We start from the raw sequence: 15,754 nt of genomic DNA on the forward strand, positions 1-15,754 counted from the left end.
GCCAGACAGAAAAAGAGTACATACTGTGTGGCTCCATTTTTGTTAAACTCTAGAAGATTCAAACTAGTATATAGTAAAAGAAATCAAATTAGTGGTTGCCTGGGGATAGAGGTGATGGGGACAGGCAGGTGGGATAGATTATAAAGAGACATGAGGAAACTTGTGGGGGTGATAGATATATCCATTTCCTTGATTAGCGATGGTATCACGAGCACATACACCTTCAAAACTTATCAAATAGTTAGAAAGTGTTTTAAGTCTTAAAAGCTTGCAAATGGTGCCATGGATTGAACTGTGTCCCCCAAAAATATCTGTATCGATTTGCCTAGGCCATGATTCCCAGTATTGTGATTGTCCATCAGTCTGTCATCTGATGTGATTTTCCTATGTTTTACAAATCCTGTCTCTATGATGTTGATGAGATGGGATTAGCAGCAGTTATGTTAACAAGGCAGGACTCAATCCACAAGATTGGTTTGTGTCTTGAGCCAACCTCTTTTGGGATATAAAAGAGAGAAGCGAGCAGAGAGACATAAGGACCTGATACCTCCAAGAAACAAGAGTCAGGAGAATAGCACATCCTTGGACCCAGGGTCCCTGCACTGAGAAGCTCCTCGACCAGAGGAAGATTGATGACAAGGATCTCCCCCCAGAGCCGATAGAAAGAGAAAGCCTTCCTGTGACTGGCACCTTGAATTTGGACTTCTAGCTTCCTAGACTGTGAGAGAATAAATTTCTCTTTGTTAAAACCACCCACTCGAATTTTTGTTACAGCAGCACTAGATAACTAAGACATATGGCCATCCGGGGTATCAACGACTGGTCTGTATTCACCTGGAGCAAACAGAGGAAAAAGGACAGTCAGGAATAGAAGGAAGAAATGGAATGTGTGGCTAATTGCCTCCATGAATAACTGCCTCCGTTGCTATGAGACCAGAAGAACTGGATGGTGCCTGTCCATCATTACTGAACATTTTGATCAAAAAGGAGAAAATGCAGAACAGAATTTCAAATTCTCATGGAATTCAGGCTTTCTGGGACCATGGAGGCTGCTGGATGAACCACTGAAACTATTGCACTGAAATAATCTTTAAACCTTAAACCAAAAGAATCCCCTGACATCTACTTAAAAGCAAACAATAGGTTAACCTAACTAGTAAAGTAGGTCTGCCTTGAGCATTGTGTTCTTTTAAGAACTGTCTATATGGGATCAAATTATTAACAGCAACTGGAGAGATTAGATACGGGGAAGTGAGTTTACATTAATGGAGAAGGAATAGTTTGGAAAAGGGGGAGTGAGAATGGTTGCACAACTTGAAGAATGTAATATCACTGAATTGTACATGTAGAAATTCTTGAATTAGTTTATGTTTTGTGTATATTTTCAACAACAGCAAAAAATAAACTATTAAAAAATACTTTACATGTGGTTTATTCTTTGTCAGTTATACCTCAAAAAGCTGTTAAAACAACAAAAACCCCAATGAGATACTACTACACATCTATTATAGCATCTAAAATTTAAAAATACATTATTGAAGATGCGGAACACTTAGAATTTTTATACACTGATGAAAAAAATGTAAAATGGCTGTAACCACTTTGAAATGCAATTTTTCAGTTTTTTAATTTTTTTTAAATACATATCTACTGTGTGACCTAGCCATACCTCTCCTTAGCATTTACTTAAGAGAAATGAAGCATATTTCAATTACACCTCACTCAACGGCAACGGGTTTGGTTTTTTTATTTTAGAGCTGTTAAAAAAAAAAAAAAAGGCTGCTTTTCATCAGAAGTAAAGCAAATCAGAAGAGAGCAACATCTGTAAAGTACTAAAAGGAAAAAAAAAAAAAATGTTAACCTGAAATTGAATACAGATAGCCCCTGACGTATAACGGGGTTCCGTTCCAACAACTCTGTCATAAGTCAGTTCTGACATAAATTGAATACTACACTTTTTAAAAATTCTCATTATTATTATTACTGCCTTTTATTATCAATATCTTTATAAATCATAATAATGAACATCTGAGAATGACAACATCAGCAAATTATACACTGCAGCATTGTATGTAGTACATATTACTAAGATGTATTAAAAAAGCAGCTGGTCGTAAGTGCAGTACATCGTAATTCAAACATGTCGTAAATCAGGGATCACCTGTATTCAACAAAAAATTCCTTCAAAAATAAAAGTGAAATTAACATTTATTTTTTTTAATTGTGCTTTAGGTGAAAGTTTACAGAGCACATTAGTTTCTCAGTAAACACATACTGACTTATACTGGTTGCCAACCCCATGACGTGTCAACACTCACCCCTTCTTGACCTTGGATTCCCCATTTCTATTCATCCAGCTTTCCTGTCCCCTCCTGCTTTCTTATCCTTGTCCCTAGGCTGGTGTTCTCATTTAGTCTGGTATACATGGTTGAACTATGTGTGTTACTGTTTGCTTTATAGGCCTGTCTAATCTTTGGCTGAAGGGTGAACCTCAGGAGTGACTTCAGTACTGAGTTATAAGGATGTTGGGGGGCCATACTCTCAGGGTTTCTCCTGTCTCTGTCAGACCAGTAAGTCTGGTCTTTTTTGTGAGTTTGAATTTTGTTCTGTATTTTTCTCTAGCTCATTCCAGGACCCTCTAATGTGATCCCTGTCAGAGCAGTCATTGGTGGTAGCTGGGCACCATCTAGTTGTGCTGGACTCAGTCTGATGGAGGCTGTGGTAGTTGTGGTCCATTAGTCCAAAATAAGACATATTTTGGCCAGTGCAGAAGACCTTTTCATTTCTTAATTTGTTAAAAGTTAATGGACTCCATCTCTAAAATCTACATGACACTGCAAAAACTCAACCACAAAAAGACAAATAACCCAATTAAAAAACGGGCAAAAGATATGAACAGACACTTCACTGAAGAAGACATTTACGTAGCTAACGGATACATGAAGAAATGTTCACGATCATTAGCCAAATCAAATCAAAACTACAATGAGATTCCATCTTGCTCCAACAAGGCTGGCATTAATCCAAAAAACACAAAATAATAAATGTTGGAGAGGTTGTGGAAAGACTGGAACACTGATACACTGCTGATGGGAATGTAAAATGGTACAGCCACTTTGGAAATCGATTTGGCACTTCCTTAAAAAACTAGAAATAGAACTACCATACGATCCAGCAGTCCCACTCCTTGAAATATATCCTAGAGAAATAAGAGCCTTTACACAAACAGATATATGCACACCCATGTTCATTGCAGCACTGTTTACAATACAAAAAAATGGAAGCAACCAAGGTGCCCGTCAATGGACAGATGGATAAATAAATTATGGTATAGTCACACAATGGAATACTACGCATCAATAAAGAACAGTGATGAATCTGTGAAACATTTCATAACGTAGAAGAACCTGGAAGGCATTATGCTGAGTGAAATTAGTCAGTTGCAAAAGGACAAATACTGTATGAGATCATTATTACAAGAACTCGAAAAATAGTTTAAACAGAGAAGAAAATATTCTTTGATGGTTATGAGAGGGGAGGGAGAGGGGTTTTTACTAGATAAGAACTATTTTAGGTGAAGGGAAAGACAACACACAATACAGGAGAAGTCAGCACAACTGGACTAAACTAAAAGCAAAGAAGTTTCTTGAATAAACGGAATGCTTCAAAGGCCAGCACGGCAGGGGTTTGGGGACCATGGGTTCAGGGGACATCTAGGTCAATTGGCATAATAAAATCTATTAAGAAAACATTCTGCATCCCACTTTGGAGTGCGGCATCTGGGGTCTTAAACGCAGCAAGCGGTCATCTAAGAAGCATCAATTGGTCTTAGCCTACCTGGAGCAAAGGAGAATGAAGAACACCAAAGACACAAGGTAATTATGAGCCCAAGAGACAGAAAGGGCCACATAAACCAGAGACTACATCAGCCTGAGACCAGAAGAACTATATGGTACCCGGCTACAATGAATGACTGCCCTGACAGGCAACACAACAGAGAACTCCTAAGGGAGCAGGAGAGCAGTGGGATGCAGACCTCAAATTCTGGTAAAAAAGACCAGACTTAATGGTCTAACTGAGACCAGAAGGACCCCGGGGGGGCATGGTCCCCAGACCTTCTGTTAGCCCAAGACAGGAACCATGGACTATGGGATAGAAAATGATACTGGTGTAGAGTGAAGTTCTTGGATCAAGTAGACACATGAGATTATGTAGGCAGCTCCTGTCTGGAGGGGAGACCAGAGGGCAGAGGGGGTCAGAACCTGGCCAAATGGACATGAAAATAGACAGTGGAGGGAAGGAGCGTGCTGTCTCATTAGGGGGAGAGCAATCAGGAGTATATAACAAGGTGTATATAAATTTTTGTATGAGAGACTGATTTGATTTATAAATTTTCACTTAAAGCACAATAAAAATTAGAAAAAAATTTCATGGACTCTAAAATTGATTGTGGTGATGGATACAGAGCTCTGTGAAAAAAAAAGTTATTGAGTTTTTACTTTAAATGGGCGAACTATATGTAAATTCTATCTCAATAAATTTGTTAAAGAAAAAAAAAGACAAGGGATAACACCAATCCTTCACAAACTCTTCCCAAAAAAGGCGAAGAGAGGCCACTTCCTAGTTCATTCTATTAGACCAGTATTACCTGATCCAAAACCAGACAAAAACATCACAAGAAAACTATAGAACAATATCCCTTGTAAGTATAGACTCGGAAAATCTTCAGCAAAATATTGGCACATAGAATTCAACAACATATAAAAAGGATTATACGCCATGACCAAGTGGAATTTATCCCAGTGATGCAAGCTTGGTTTAACATATGAAAATCAGTATAATGCATCTTATTAATATACCATATTTTTCCACAAATAATACACACCTTCTACATTTGTTAGTCAACTACTCTGCCTCCCAAGGAGGTATTTCCGTAAGTACCGCTATGCCAATTTTTTTTTTACATGTTGCCGTAAAAAAAAAAATTACCCTAATGCGCTGTCATGGATTGAATTATGTCCCCCAAAAAACGTGTGTATCAATTTGGCTGGGCCGTGATTCCGGATATTGTGTGATTTTCCTATATGTTGTAAATCCTGCCTCTATGATGTTAATGAGGGAGGATGGGCGGCAGTTGTTAGTGAAGCAGGACTCAGTCTACAAGATTGGATTGTGTCTTGAGGCAATCTCTTGAGATATAAAGAAGAGAGCAGAGAGACAAGGGGACCTCATACCACCAAGAAACCAGTGCCAGGAGCAGAGTGCGTCCTGTGGACCTCGGGTCCCTATGTGGAGAAGCTCCTAGTCTAGGGGAAGATTGATGAGGAGACCCACCGAGAGCGGAAGCCTTCCCCTAGAGCTGACACCCTGAATTTGGACTTAGCCTACTCTACTGTGAGGAAATAAATTTCTCTTTGTTAAAGCCATCCACTTGTGGTACTTCTGTTATAGCAGCACTAGATGACTAAGACGTGTGCTTAAGAAAATATCTCGCGGGGGAGGGAGCAATTGGCAAACAAACATAGAAGGCTTGTATATTTGCATAAAATATGGTAATAATGAACAAAAATCACATGATCATCTCAATAGAGGCAAAAAAAACTATTTGGCAAAATAACACTCTTTCATGATAAAAACAGTCAACAAACTAGGAATAAAAGGGAACTTCCTCAACCAGATAAAGGCCATTTCTAAAAAATTCATATCTTTCCCCCTAAGGATCTCTGCCATCGCCTTCTAGTCAACATTACACATTGTACTGGAGGTTAGAGCCAGGGCAATTAGGCAAGTAAAAGGACTAAAAGGCATCCAGATTTGAAAGGAAGAAGTAAAACTATCTTAATCTGTAGAAAATATGATTTTATATATAGGAAATCCTAAGAAATCCACACACACAAAAAACTAGAATTAATGAACGAGGTCAGCAAGGTTACAGGATATAATAAGATCAACATAAAATATCAACTGTATTTCCATACACTAGCAGTGACCAATCCAAGATTGAAATTAAGAAATTCAGTTTACATTAGCATCACAAAGAATAAAATATTAGGAATAAAATTAACAAAAGAAGTGCAAGACTTGTATAGAGAAAACTACAAAATATTGCTGAAAGAAATTAAAGAAAACTAAAATAAATGGAAAGATATCTCACGTTCATAGATCCTGAGACAATACCGTTATGATGACAGTGCTTCCCAAATTGATCTACAGACTCAAGGCAGTTCCAAAATTCCAGATTCTTTTTTTTTTTTGCAGAAATTAACAATCTATTCCCAAAATTCAGATGGAAATGCAGAGGACCCAGAATAGCCAAATGATCTTGGAAAAGAAGAACAAAGTTGGAGGACTCACACTTCCCAATTTTAAAACTTAATACAAAGCTACAGTAATAAAGACAGTGTGGTACTGGCAGAAGGATAGACATATAGATCAATACATTAGACTTGAGAGGCTATAAATAAAACCATTTATCGTGGTTAGCTGATTTTTGGCAAGAGTGCCAAGACCATTCAATGGGGAAAGAATAGTTTATTCAACAAATGGCACTAAGACAACTGTATGGTGACACAAAAAAGGCTAGATCCCTGCCTCCCACCATATTAAAAAATTAACTCAAAATAGATCATTGGCCTAAATATAAGAACTAAATGTATAAAAACCTTAGAACATAGGTGAAAATCTTCATGACCTTGGATTAAGCAATGATAGCTAAGACACCAGAAGCACATACAACAAAAGAAAATATAGATTAATTGGACTTAATAAATATTTTTAAAACTTTTATGGTTCAAAGGACACCATCAGGAAAGTAAAAAGACAACCTACGGAACAATAGAAAATATTTGCAAATTGTATCTGACAAGGAATTTGTATTCATAGTATATAAAGAACTCTTAGAACTCAATAAGACAAGCCAATTTAAAAATGGGGAAAGTATCTGAATAGACATTCTCCAAAGAAGATACACAAATGGCCAATAAGCATGCAAAAGATGTTGAACCTAATTAGTCATTAGGAAAATGCAAATCAAAACATACCTGTATATATATTTACATATACATGCGCCATCCTCACAATCATTGTTATGCTTGAGCCCATTGTTGGTAGCCACTGTGTCAACCCATCTCATGGAAGGTCTTCCTCTTTTTCTCTGACCCTCTACATATATGTACACACACACACATACAGACAGACAGACAGACAGGAAACCCTGGTGGCTTAGTGGTTAAGAGCTACAGCTGCTAACCAAAAGGTTGGCAGTTCAAATCCACCAGGCGCTCCTTGGAAACCATATGGGGCAGTTCTACTTTGTACTGTAGGGTCGCTATGAGTTGGAATCAACGACAATGGGTTTTTACATACATACATACATTTATATATATATATGTATATATATACACATACGTGTGTGTATATATATATACACACACACACATACACACACATACCCAACACACTGCTGTCTTGTTGATTCTGACTCATAGAGACGCCAGTGGGTTTCTAAGGCTATAAATCTCTATGGAAGCAGACTGCCACATCTTTTTCTGTGGAGCTCCTGGTGGTTTTGAACTGCCGACCTTTCGAATAGCAGTCAGTAGCTTTAACCACTGTGCCACCAGGGCTTCTTTATATACACATACATATATATGTATTTTAAATGTCCCAACACTTAAATATAGGAAACTCTGGTGGCATGGTGGTTAAGAGCTGTGGCTGCTAACCAAAAGGTCAGCAGTTCAAATCTACCAGGCACTCCTTGAAAACTCTATGGGGCAGTTCTACTCTGTCCTGTAAGGTTGCTATGAGTTGGATCGACTCGACAGCAAAGGGTTTTTTTTTGTTTTATATTATTTGTGTGTTGGGACATTTAATTCAGTTTGGGTTCTTTCAAAGTTTAACATAACAGACTTTTATTGAATGCCTACTTTGCGTTTTGTGGTATATACTTTATCACAGAGGTTATTTATCAAATTATAGCCCATTAGTGATCAAAACAAAATTTAAAAAAAGAAACAAAAAGTAAAATTTAAGTGGAAAATCCTCCTAAGAATTGATTTTATGTGGGGTATTTCTAATGTTTTAAGCTCTTTGTATTTTCTCTCAGCCTCCAGGTATTGCAGTATGCTGATTGAAGAAGGAGGACTGCAGCATTTGTATAACATCAAAGAACATGAACAGACCGATCCTCACGTCCAGCAGATTGCCGTGGCCATTCTGGACAGCTTGGAAAAACACATTGTGCGCCATGGGAGGCCACCTCCCTGTAAAAAGCAGCCCCAGGCCAGACTAAACTGATAGCCATAGGTAATTGGGTCATTGAATCACAGGAATCATTTTTGTCATTGGTTCATTTGGGATATCTTACCCTCTATGATGTTTTGGAGGTTTCTAATGACAAGAGTCATAGCATCAGCATGGCATTGACGATACACAGTATTGCCCATATGAACAGTCTCTAATTTGTCTGTAATTTTTAACTTACGAGGCAAGAAGGGTCTCTTCCTTCGTCATTGCCGTTTAGGAAATTTTCCACATCTTTCTGTGTTTGAACTTATCTGTGCTTAAGATTCTACAGTTTTATGATAAAGTTTGCACGAGCCCTTAGGCCAGACTTTTCTGATTTCAAAGTCCCTTCCAATCAATTTGCAGCTTCAAATAAGCTGTTAACCTGATTTCTGGCACCGCTTTAGTTGTAAATTTTATACTGCTTCTGTATAAAATACCTTTATTCTATGTCTGCGTATCTTTTATAAGATGTCCTTCTTAGTGTGGAAGAATGGAAATCTGAATCCTTTCCTTGTGGAAGCTACTCACCGGCTCGACCGTGGATGGCTGGCAGAAAAATACATTCAAAAGAAAATCTGTTAAGAGAGAACAGAAGTTTAGAGACTGAGGAAAGTCTGTTGTCGTGGGATAGTTATCCTCCTGGGGCCCACCTCTCCTGAGGCAGTGAGCAGCAGCTTGTTCTTTATCCCTGGAATCCTGGACTGCTGCTCCCAGCACAGACTGCTGGGTACTCTCTAGAGATGTTTCCCCAAGCATCACAGTGTAAAATATTACAGCGTTCTGTGTGAAAAACTAACTGTCCGAATCTCAGTGTGTCATATTGTTGTGAAAATGTGAATTTTTATAAAACTTTCTCTGGTTAAAACTGGCCATTCTTTTCCCTCTGTTTCAAAGTCATTATTGTTCAGTGGAATAGAGACTATAGATGGTGTCCCCTGCTCAGTTAAAATACAGTTGACAACTGTAAATTTTGCCACAAGAAGTTAAATTTTCTTTTGTTTCAAAATATGTGTATCTTCTGAATCTGTTCATGTTGGAGAAAGATGTCCACAATTCACTGCAAAAAATGAAAAGGAAGAATTCAGCTATTAAATGTAATGATTCTAGTTTCAGTGCATAAGAGGAAATGTTTTTGATGGATTTGTTTTTAGACAGTTGCCTTTCCTTTAAGGTACCTGTTACAATATGATAAAGAATCAGTTATTATATTAATAATAGCACTTGGGAGGCAGCAAGTCACCAAGAAATTTCCATTTGAAATTACATCTTATGTATAGGTTAATCTGCAATCTCAGAAAACCACATTTTTTTCATAGATGGCCTAAATGTTGTTAATCGAGATTTTAAGTGGTATATTTAAATTGTTGTAATTATTCAGAAGCATTTTTATTTAAAGAGGAGCTGGTTTATTAGTATGCTGATAACATTTTGACATGTTTCATACCACTTCTACAATAATCAGACTTGAATTATATGATACTTCTTCACGGGGCTGAAAACTGAGAAAATAGAAAATAGGTATTTAAGACCATTAAAAAATAAATTGTGGGTTAATTCTGACTTACATGGTTTAAGATAAATTTTCACAGATTAAGTCTGTTTCAGAGGAAATGGAAAATTCTTTGTTTATTTTTTTTTTTTGCTGAATTTTAATGTTTCAGGCAGAATGCAGAAAATAGAACAGGCCTATAATAGCTTGCAAGTTGCTAGCTATGTTGACCATTTCCAGGTCTTCTACTTAGCGTAGTTAAGGGAAAGTCTATTTAAGAAGCTTGGCTTTACAGTTTTGTTTTATCCTGTTCAAGGCAAAAGTGTCCCTTAAAGGTTAATGCCAGATTTTTGTCTTTACAAATTGTTCTCGGAGATGGCTAAAAATATATAGAAAACAGTTAATTCCTTCTTTACTCGAATGATAATTTATTGATAGGTAAAGATTAAAAAATGTTTAAAATTAAGTTTACTAGTTTGAGCATCAGTAGTGGCCAGGTACGTTTGAGTCTTAAAAGCAAAAAAATTGGTCACAACTCAAGTAGCTAAAAATTTTAGTGCCTTTGTGGTTGGGATGGTTCTTAACTGTGTATGTGATTAAGGCACAGAAATGTCTGTATGGTCTTGGATCTGGCTAAAATATAGTGTATGTATATATTGAAATTATGAGGCATAACTGGCCAGTCTCTACAGTTAGGATCTATTAGGCCTCCCTTTTGCATTTGTATACTAGAATGTAACAGTACTTGGTGCCTTCAAGGGTTACCTCTTAAGTGACTTACAGGTGCTATTTCAAGCACAATTTAGACTAGGGATGAACCACTCATTGCTCAAATCATTGGTGCACTCAGATATTTTAAAACATCACTAGGAGTCCCTGGGTGGTGCAAATGATTAACATTCTAGGCTGCTAATGGTAAGGTGGGGGGTTGGAGTCCTCCCAGAGGTGTCTCAGGAGAAAGGCCTGGTGGTCTACTTCCAAAAAATCAGCCATTGAAAACCCTGTGGAGCATAGTCTACTCTGACACACAAACGGGAAAGCTATGAGTCGGAGTCGACTTGACGCAACTGGTAATCGTAAGGTAGCACACAAGCAGCAGCAAGGTTCAGGTTTACGAATGGAATTGGAGTTTTTAGAGCATAGTGATGCATGTTGGTATCATCGAGTGAAACAAGAACAGTTTGAAATTGGGGCAGAAATAATTAAGCCATCTTATTCTTTCTATCAAGTAAGTTTTGCTGTGGACTTTATACTCTATTTTTTTGTTTTTGCTTTTGGAAAAGGAACAAATCAAGTAGTAATAAGCTAGTTTCCCCTCTGGCCAAGGACTCAGTGGCTACTGATATTAAGTCAAGATTTTAAAAAGCATATCAGCCACAATTTCAGGAATTGCTGCTCCTCACCCCTGGACAGAAATGCCACTTCATGGCACTAATCAATTTAAGTGGATCATCCAAGGTCAAGGTGAATGACCTTAACGCTGTTAGAGGAGTTTGCTTTCACAGTATCTTTTATTTTCAGATTTCCAAAGAATCCAAGATTCATGTTTAAAAACATCAATCCTGTATATTCAGCTTTAAGAAGTTGCCCTTATTCATGGACCCTTCTGGGTTGGCCTGTTTTCTCCCCAACTTTAATTTGGCTGTGTTTTTAATTATGCCATACCTCAAGATAGCACTGGGGCAGTCGTCTAGCCCTGTGGAGAACATTATAAGAAGAACATATTGTATGTGCTCAGGTAGGGTTGTGAGTGTATGTCAGAGTACTTTGAAATTTTAAAGCAATTAGATATTGCTTCTTAGTGGACATCTTTACCTGGGAAAACTTTGCTTTGAAGTCATCTTGATATCTAATTTTTTTCTCCTCCAGCTTTTTGTAGAGGTTCTCACTAAAGCAAAAGAGTCCTTACAGAATTGTGTATAAAATACATCAGTAAAACAATAATGAAACATGGTTTTGGCTTAAATCCAAACCCACTACCATTGAGTTGATTCCAACTCAGCAACCTTGTAAGACAGAGCAAAACTGCCCCACAGAATTTCCAAGGCTGTAAATCTTTACAGAAGCAGATTGCCACATCTTTCTCCCATGGAGCAGCTGGTAGGTTCAAACTGTTGACCTTTTGGTTTGCAGTTGAGTGCTTTAACCACTGTGCCACCAGGCTTCTTATTTTTTTGGCTTAGTGTTTTAAAATGCATTACTCCTCTTAGAACAATGAGCAGCAGTACCCAAGGTTGAAGAGAGATCATAAGTAGCAGGGAAAACAAACTTTTTGTTTTGTATATGGTGAAACATACCTCCTCTCCTGCCCGCTAATGGTTTGTTTACATTATTTGGTTACTGTACAACTTTTATCTTGGGATAAACAGTATTATTAAACTGCAGACATAAGTTAAAGACAGTATCACAGTGTCATCTGATGTGGGCTCTTCTAGTTTTATCTGTATATTACTTATTTGGGGACTGTTGTACCGCTAGGGCTTCACAGTGGTGTTCTTAGACAGCTTCTAGAGAGGTTTGGGAACTTTTGTTTTCCCTCTCAAATCCTTTGTAGCAGTTTCAAATGATTGTGTGAATATTGGATGTTTAGCCTTTGCCCTTTGCTGTGTGTTAATGCATTTTTAATTTTTTAGTGTTAATTCATGAATTGTTTATTTTGGGAATAATGCAAAACCAGCCTTGGTCCTGTGATGAGAATAGCAATATGATAGGAAAATTTGTTGAATGTGCTTCTAATGAGTAGTATTTCACAGACTTAGCATGGCACGGTACACTCGTAATTACACATTCTTTGGCTATCAAATCTTAACCTAAGACACTGTATGTTAACTGACAGGTAGTTAAGAAAGTTTCTCTGCTTGTTTCCCCCCTCCCCACTTTTTTCAGTAAATTATGTGAAGATCAGTGATGTTTTTCATTACTCTGGGTGAAGCAAAACTTGTTTGAACAACCTAACTTTATAGCTAGACAGAGTGGCTATTAAAAATAGTTAGAAAATCCAAATTTATCAAAATTATTTTATGAGAAATGATAAAAACTAGTTCATTAAGAGTATGTGCTTGATTTTGGACTTGCTTTTGGAAAAACTGTTCAAATTGTGTCCTTTCAGGCTTATTTAATCAGCTTAGAGGCAAAAAGCTACCTAGCTAATAAACGCTGAAAGAAGCGTTTATAAAATAAATTCTTGAGAGCTTTTTTCCCCTGTAAAGATGGGAGAATGTTTAAGATTTATACTCTCAAATAATCTGCAAGAATAAATCCCTGTAGAATCCCCACTGAATTTTGTTAGAGCTATCCTTTGCTTGAATTGTGATAGAAAAGTTCAACTCCTTTCAAAGGGTAGGACAAATTCATTGGAAAGTGTAACGTGTGTACATTTTAAAGGCTCTCAATTATCTGGACTGAAGGCACTGTTCCCACTGTGGCCAGATGAATGGGTGTGTTCTGTACAAGAATCATGCTACATTTTAAATCAGGATATCACTTAGTATTAATGTGTGTATAGATTTTTGTTTTGGGGTTTTTTTTTTCCTTTTTGCCTAAATAAATGTTATAAATTTTATGTAAAGAGTGTCTTGTCTACTTTAATTCTAGACATTTGCTTTAAAATTTAAGATTAATGCAAGATTCAGATTCCTTAGTGGTCCACTTGAATCAATTACTTTCTGAAAAAAGCCATAATTTTACTGCAGAGTTTCTAGTACTGGAACTCCATTCGTTCATTTCAGTAAACACCTATGGTTGTTGTTGTTATTAGTTGCCATCTGCTGGCCTCCTGACAACCTTATGTACAGGCAGCCCTCGGATTATGAACAAATTTCGTTTCTGTCTTTAAATCCAATTTGTACGTGAACAGGTACGTTTCCAAATGGGGAGAGGGAAAGGGAGGGTCCGCAATAGATCTGGGCACTGTGACGCACTCTGAGCTGCCCTCGCCCATCCGGCCTGTTAATCGGGCAGGTGTTAATGAAGGACTCTGCTGTAACTGAACCTCAAAAAGCCCAGAGCACCTTGAGGCTCGGGCACCGCGCGGGGCTGGAGTCCCGCCGCGCACCCTGGGCTCCTGGACCTCCAGTCTGTTTTGCCTTCTGTGAGCCTGTACTTGAAAATGTTGCCGCCGGCTGGTGCCAGCATAGACGGTGCATGCACATGAGCTCGTATCTGGAGCTGGGCTTCGCCGCTGTTCGCTCACCAGCCGCATCCCCGCCTTCCCCTCCTGGTTCCGCCTTCACTCTGAGCGCTTCTGTGTGGAGTGTCAGAAACCGAGCACTTTGGGAGCAGTCTGCGCTCCAGGGTGCTACGTGGGCGGTGGGGTGAACGCGCAGGGATGGGGGAGGGGCGTCTGGACCGGGTGCGGGCCTCAGTACCTGGTCTCCAGTCCGCCAAGCGCTGCACCGCTCCAGGCGCACTCAGGCCACTGGGAAGTCGGGGGGAGAACTGGTAGCAGGCCAGTGGTTAATGATTTGCCCCCTCCCCCACCCGGTGCAGAGCCCTGGTCGCACCGCCATTAGGAGCTTCACTGCTAACCAAAAGATTGGCAGTTGGAATCTACCACCCACTCCTTGGAAACCCGGTTTGCCCCTCACAGTCGGAGGGTGGGGGAGAGGTTACTGGCAGGCATATGAGTAGCATGACTGGCTGCTCCTGGGTGTAGGTATCTCGAGTTTTTTTTTTAATATAATTTTTATTGTGCTTTAAGTGAAAGCTTACAAATTAAGTCAGTCTCACACACAAAAACCCATATACACCTTGCTACACACTCCCAATTACTCTCCCCCTAGTAGGACAGCCCGCTTTCTCCCTCCACTCTCTTTTCCTGTCCATTTTGCCAGCTTCTAACCCCCTCCACCCTCTCATCTCCCCTCCAAGCAGGAGATGCCAACATAGCCTCAAGTGTCCACCTGATTCAAGAAGCTCACTCCTCACCAGCATCCCTCTCCAACCCATTGTCCAGTCCAATCCATATCTGAAGAGTTGGCTTCTGGAATGGTTCCTGTCCTGGGCCAACAGAAGGTCTGGGGGCCATGACCACCAGGGTCCTTCTAGTCTCAGTCAGACCATTAAGACTGGTCTTATGAGAATTTGGGGTCTGCATGCCACTGCACTCCTGCTCCCAAATTTGGGGTTCTATGTTGTGTTCCCTGTCAGGGCAGTCACTGGTTGTAGCTGGGCACCATCTAGTTCTTCTGGTCTCAGGATGAGGTAGTCTCTGGTTCATGTGGCCCTTTCTGTCTCTTGGGCTCATAATCGCCTTGTGTCCTTGGTGTTCTTCATTCTCCTTTGATCCAGGTGGGTGGAGACCAATTGATGCATCTTAGATGGCTGCTTGCTAGCATTTAAGACCCCAGATGCCACTCTTCAAAGTGGGATGCAGAATGTTTTCTTACTAGATTTTATTATGCCAATTGACTTAGATGTCCCCTGAAACCATGGTCCCCAGACCCCTGCCCCTGCTATGCTGGCCTTCGAAGCATTCAGTTTATTCAGGAAACTTCTTTGCTTTTGGGTTAGTCCAATTGTGCTGACCTCCCCTATATTGTGTACTGTCTTTCCCTTTACCTAAAGTAGTTCTCACCTCTCATCTAATTAGTGAATGCCCCTCTCCCACCCTCCCTCCCTTCCCCCTCTCTAACCACAAAAGAATGTTTTCTTCTCAAAGTTCTTATACTAGTGGTCTTATACAATATTTGTCCTTTTGCTACTGACTAATTTCACTCAGCATAATGCCTTCCAGGTTCCTCTACGTTATGAAATGTTTCACAGATTCCTCACTGTTCTTTATCGATGGGTAGTATTCCATTGTGTGAATATACCATAATTTATCCATTCATCTGTTGATGGGCACCTTGGTTGCTTCCTTCTTTTTGCTATTGTAAACAGTGCTGCAATAAACATGGGTGTGCATATATCTGTTCGTGTAACGGCTTTTTTTTCTCTAGGATATATTCCAAGGAGTAGGATTGCTGGATCATATGG

At 39.1% G+C, this 15,754-nt stretch overlaps 1 protein-coding gene across 2 annotated transcripts in view; it reads left to right on the forward strand.

Annotated features, from left to right (window-relative positions):
- The window catches only part of ZYG11B (zyg-11 family member B, cell cycle regulator), a 122,943-nt gene extending 109,617 nt beyond the window's left edge, over window positions 1-13,326 (forward strand). The window contains exons 14-15 of one of the 2 annotated variants that reach the window (XM_049879256.1): window positions 8,108-8,307; window positions 8,758-13,326. In XM_049879256.1, the coding sequence (XP_049735213.1) occupies window positions 8,108-8,298 (191 nt within the window). In that variant the 3' untranslated portion in view covers window positions 8,299-8,307; window positions 8,758-13,326. Of the gene's footprint in view, window positions 1-8,107 lie in introns of both variants that reach the window. The other variant, XM_049879255.1, reaches the window with a different exon arrangement.
- The last annotated feature ends 2,428 nt before the right edge of the window (window positions 13,327-15,754 follow it).

This window comes from Elephas maximus, chromosome 3, assembly GCF_024166365.1.
Source record: "Elephas maximus indicus isolate mEleMax1 chromosome 3, mEleMax1 primary haplotype, whole genome shotgun sequence".
Lineage (NCBI taxonomy): Eukaryota > Metazoa > Chordata > Mammalia > Proboscidea > Elephantidae > Elephas > Elephas maximus.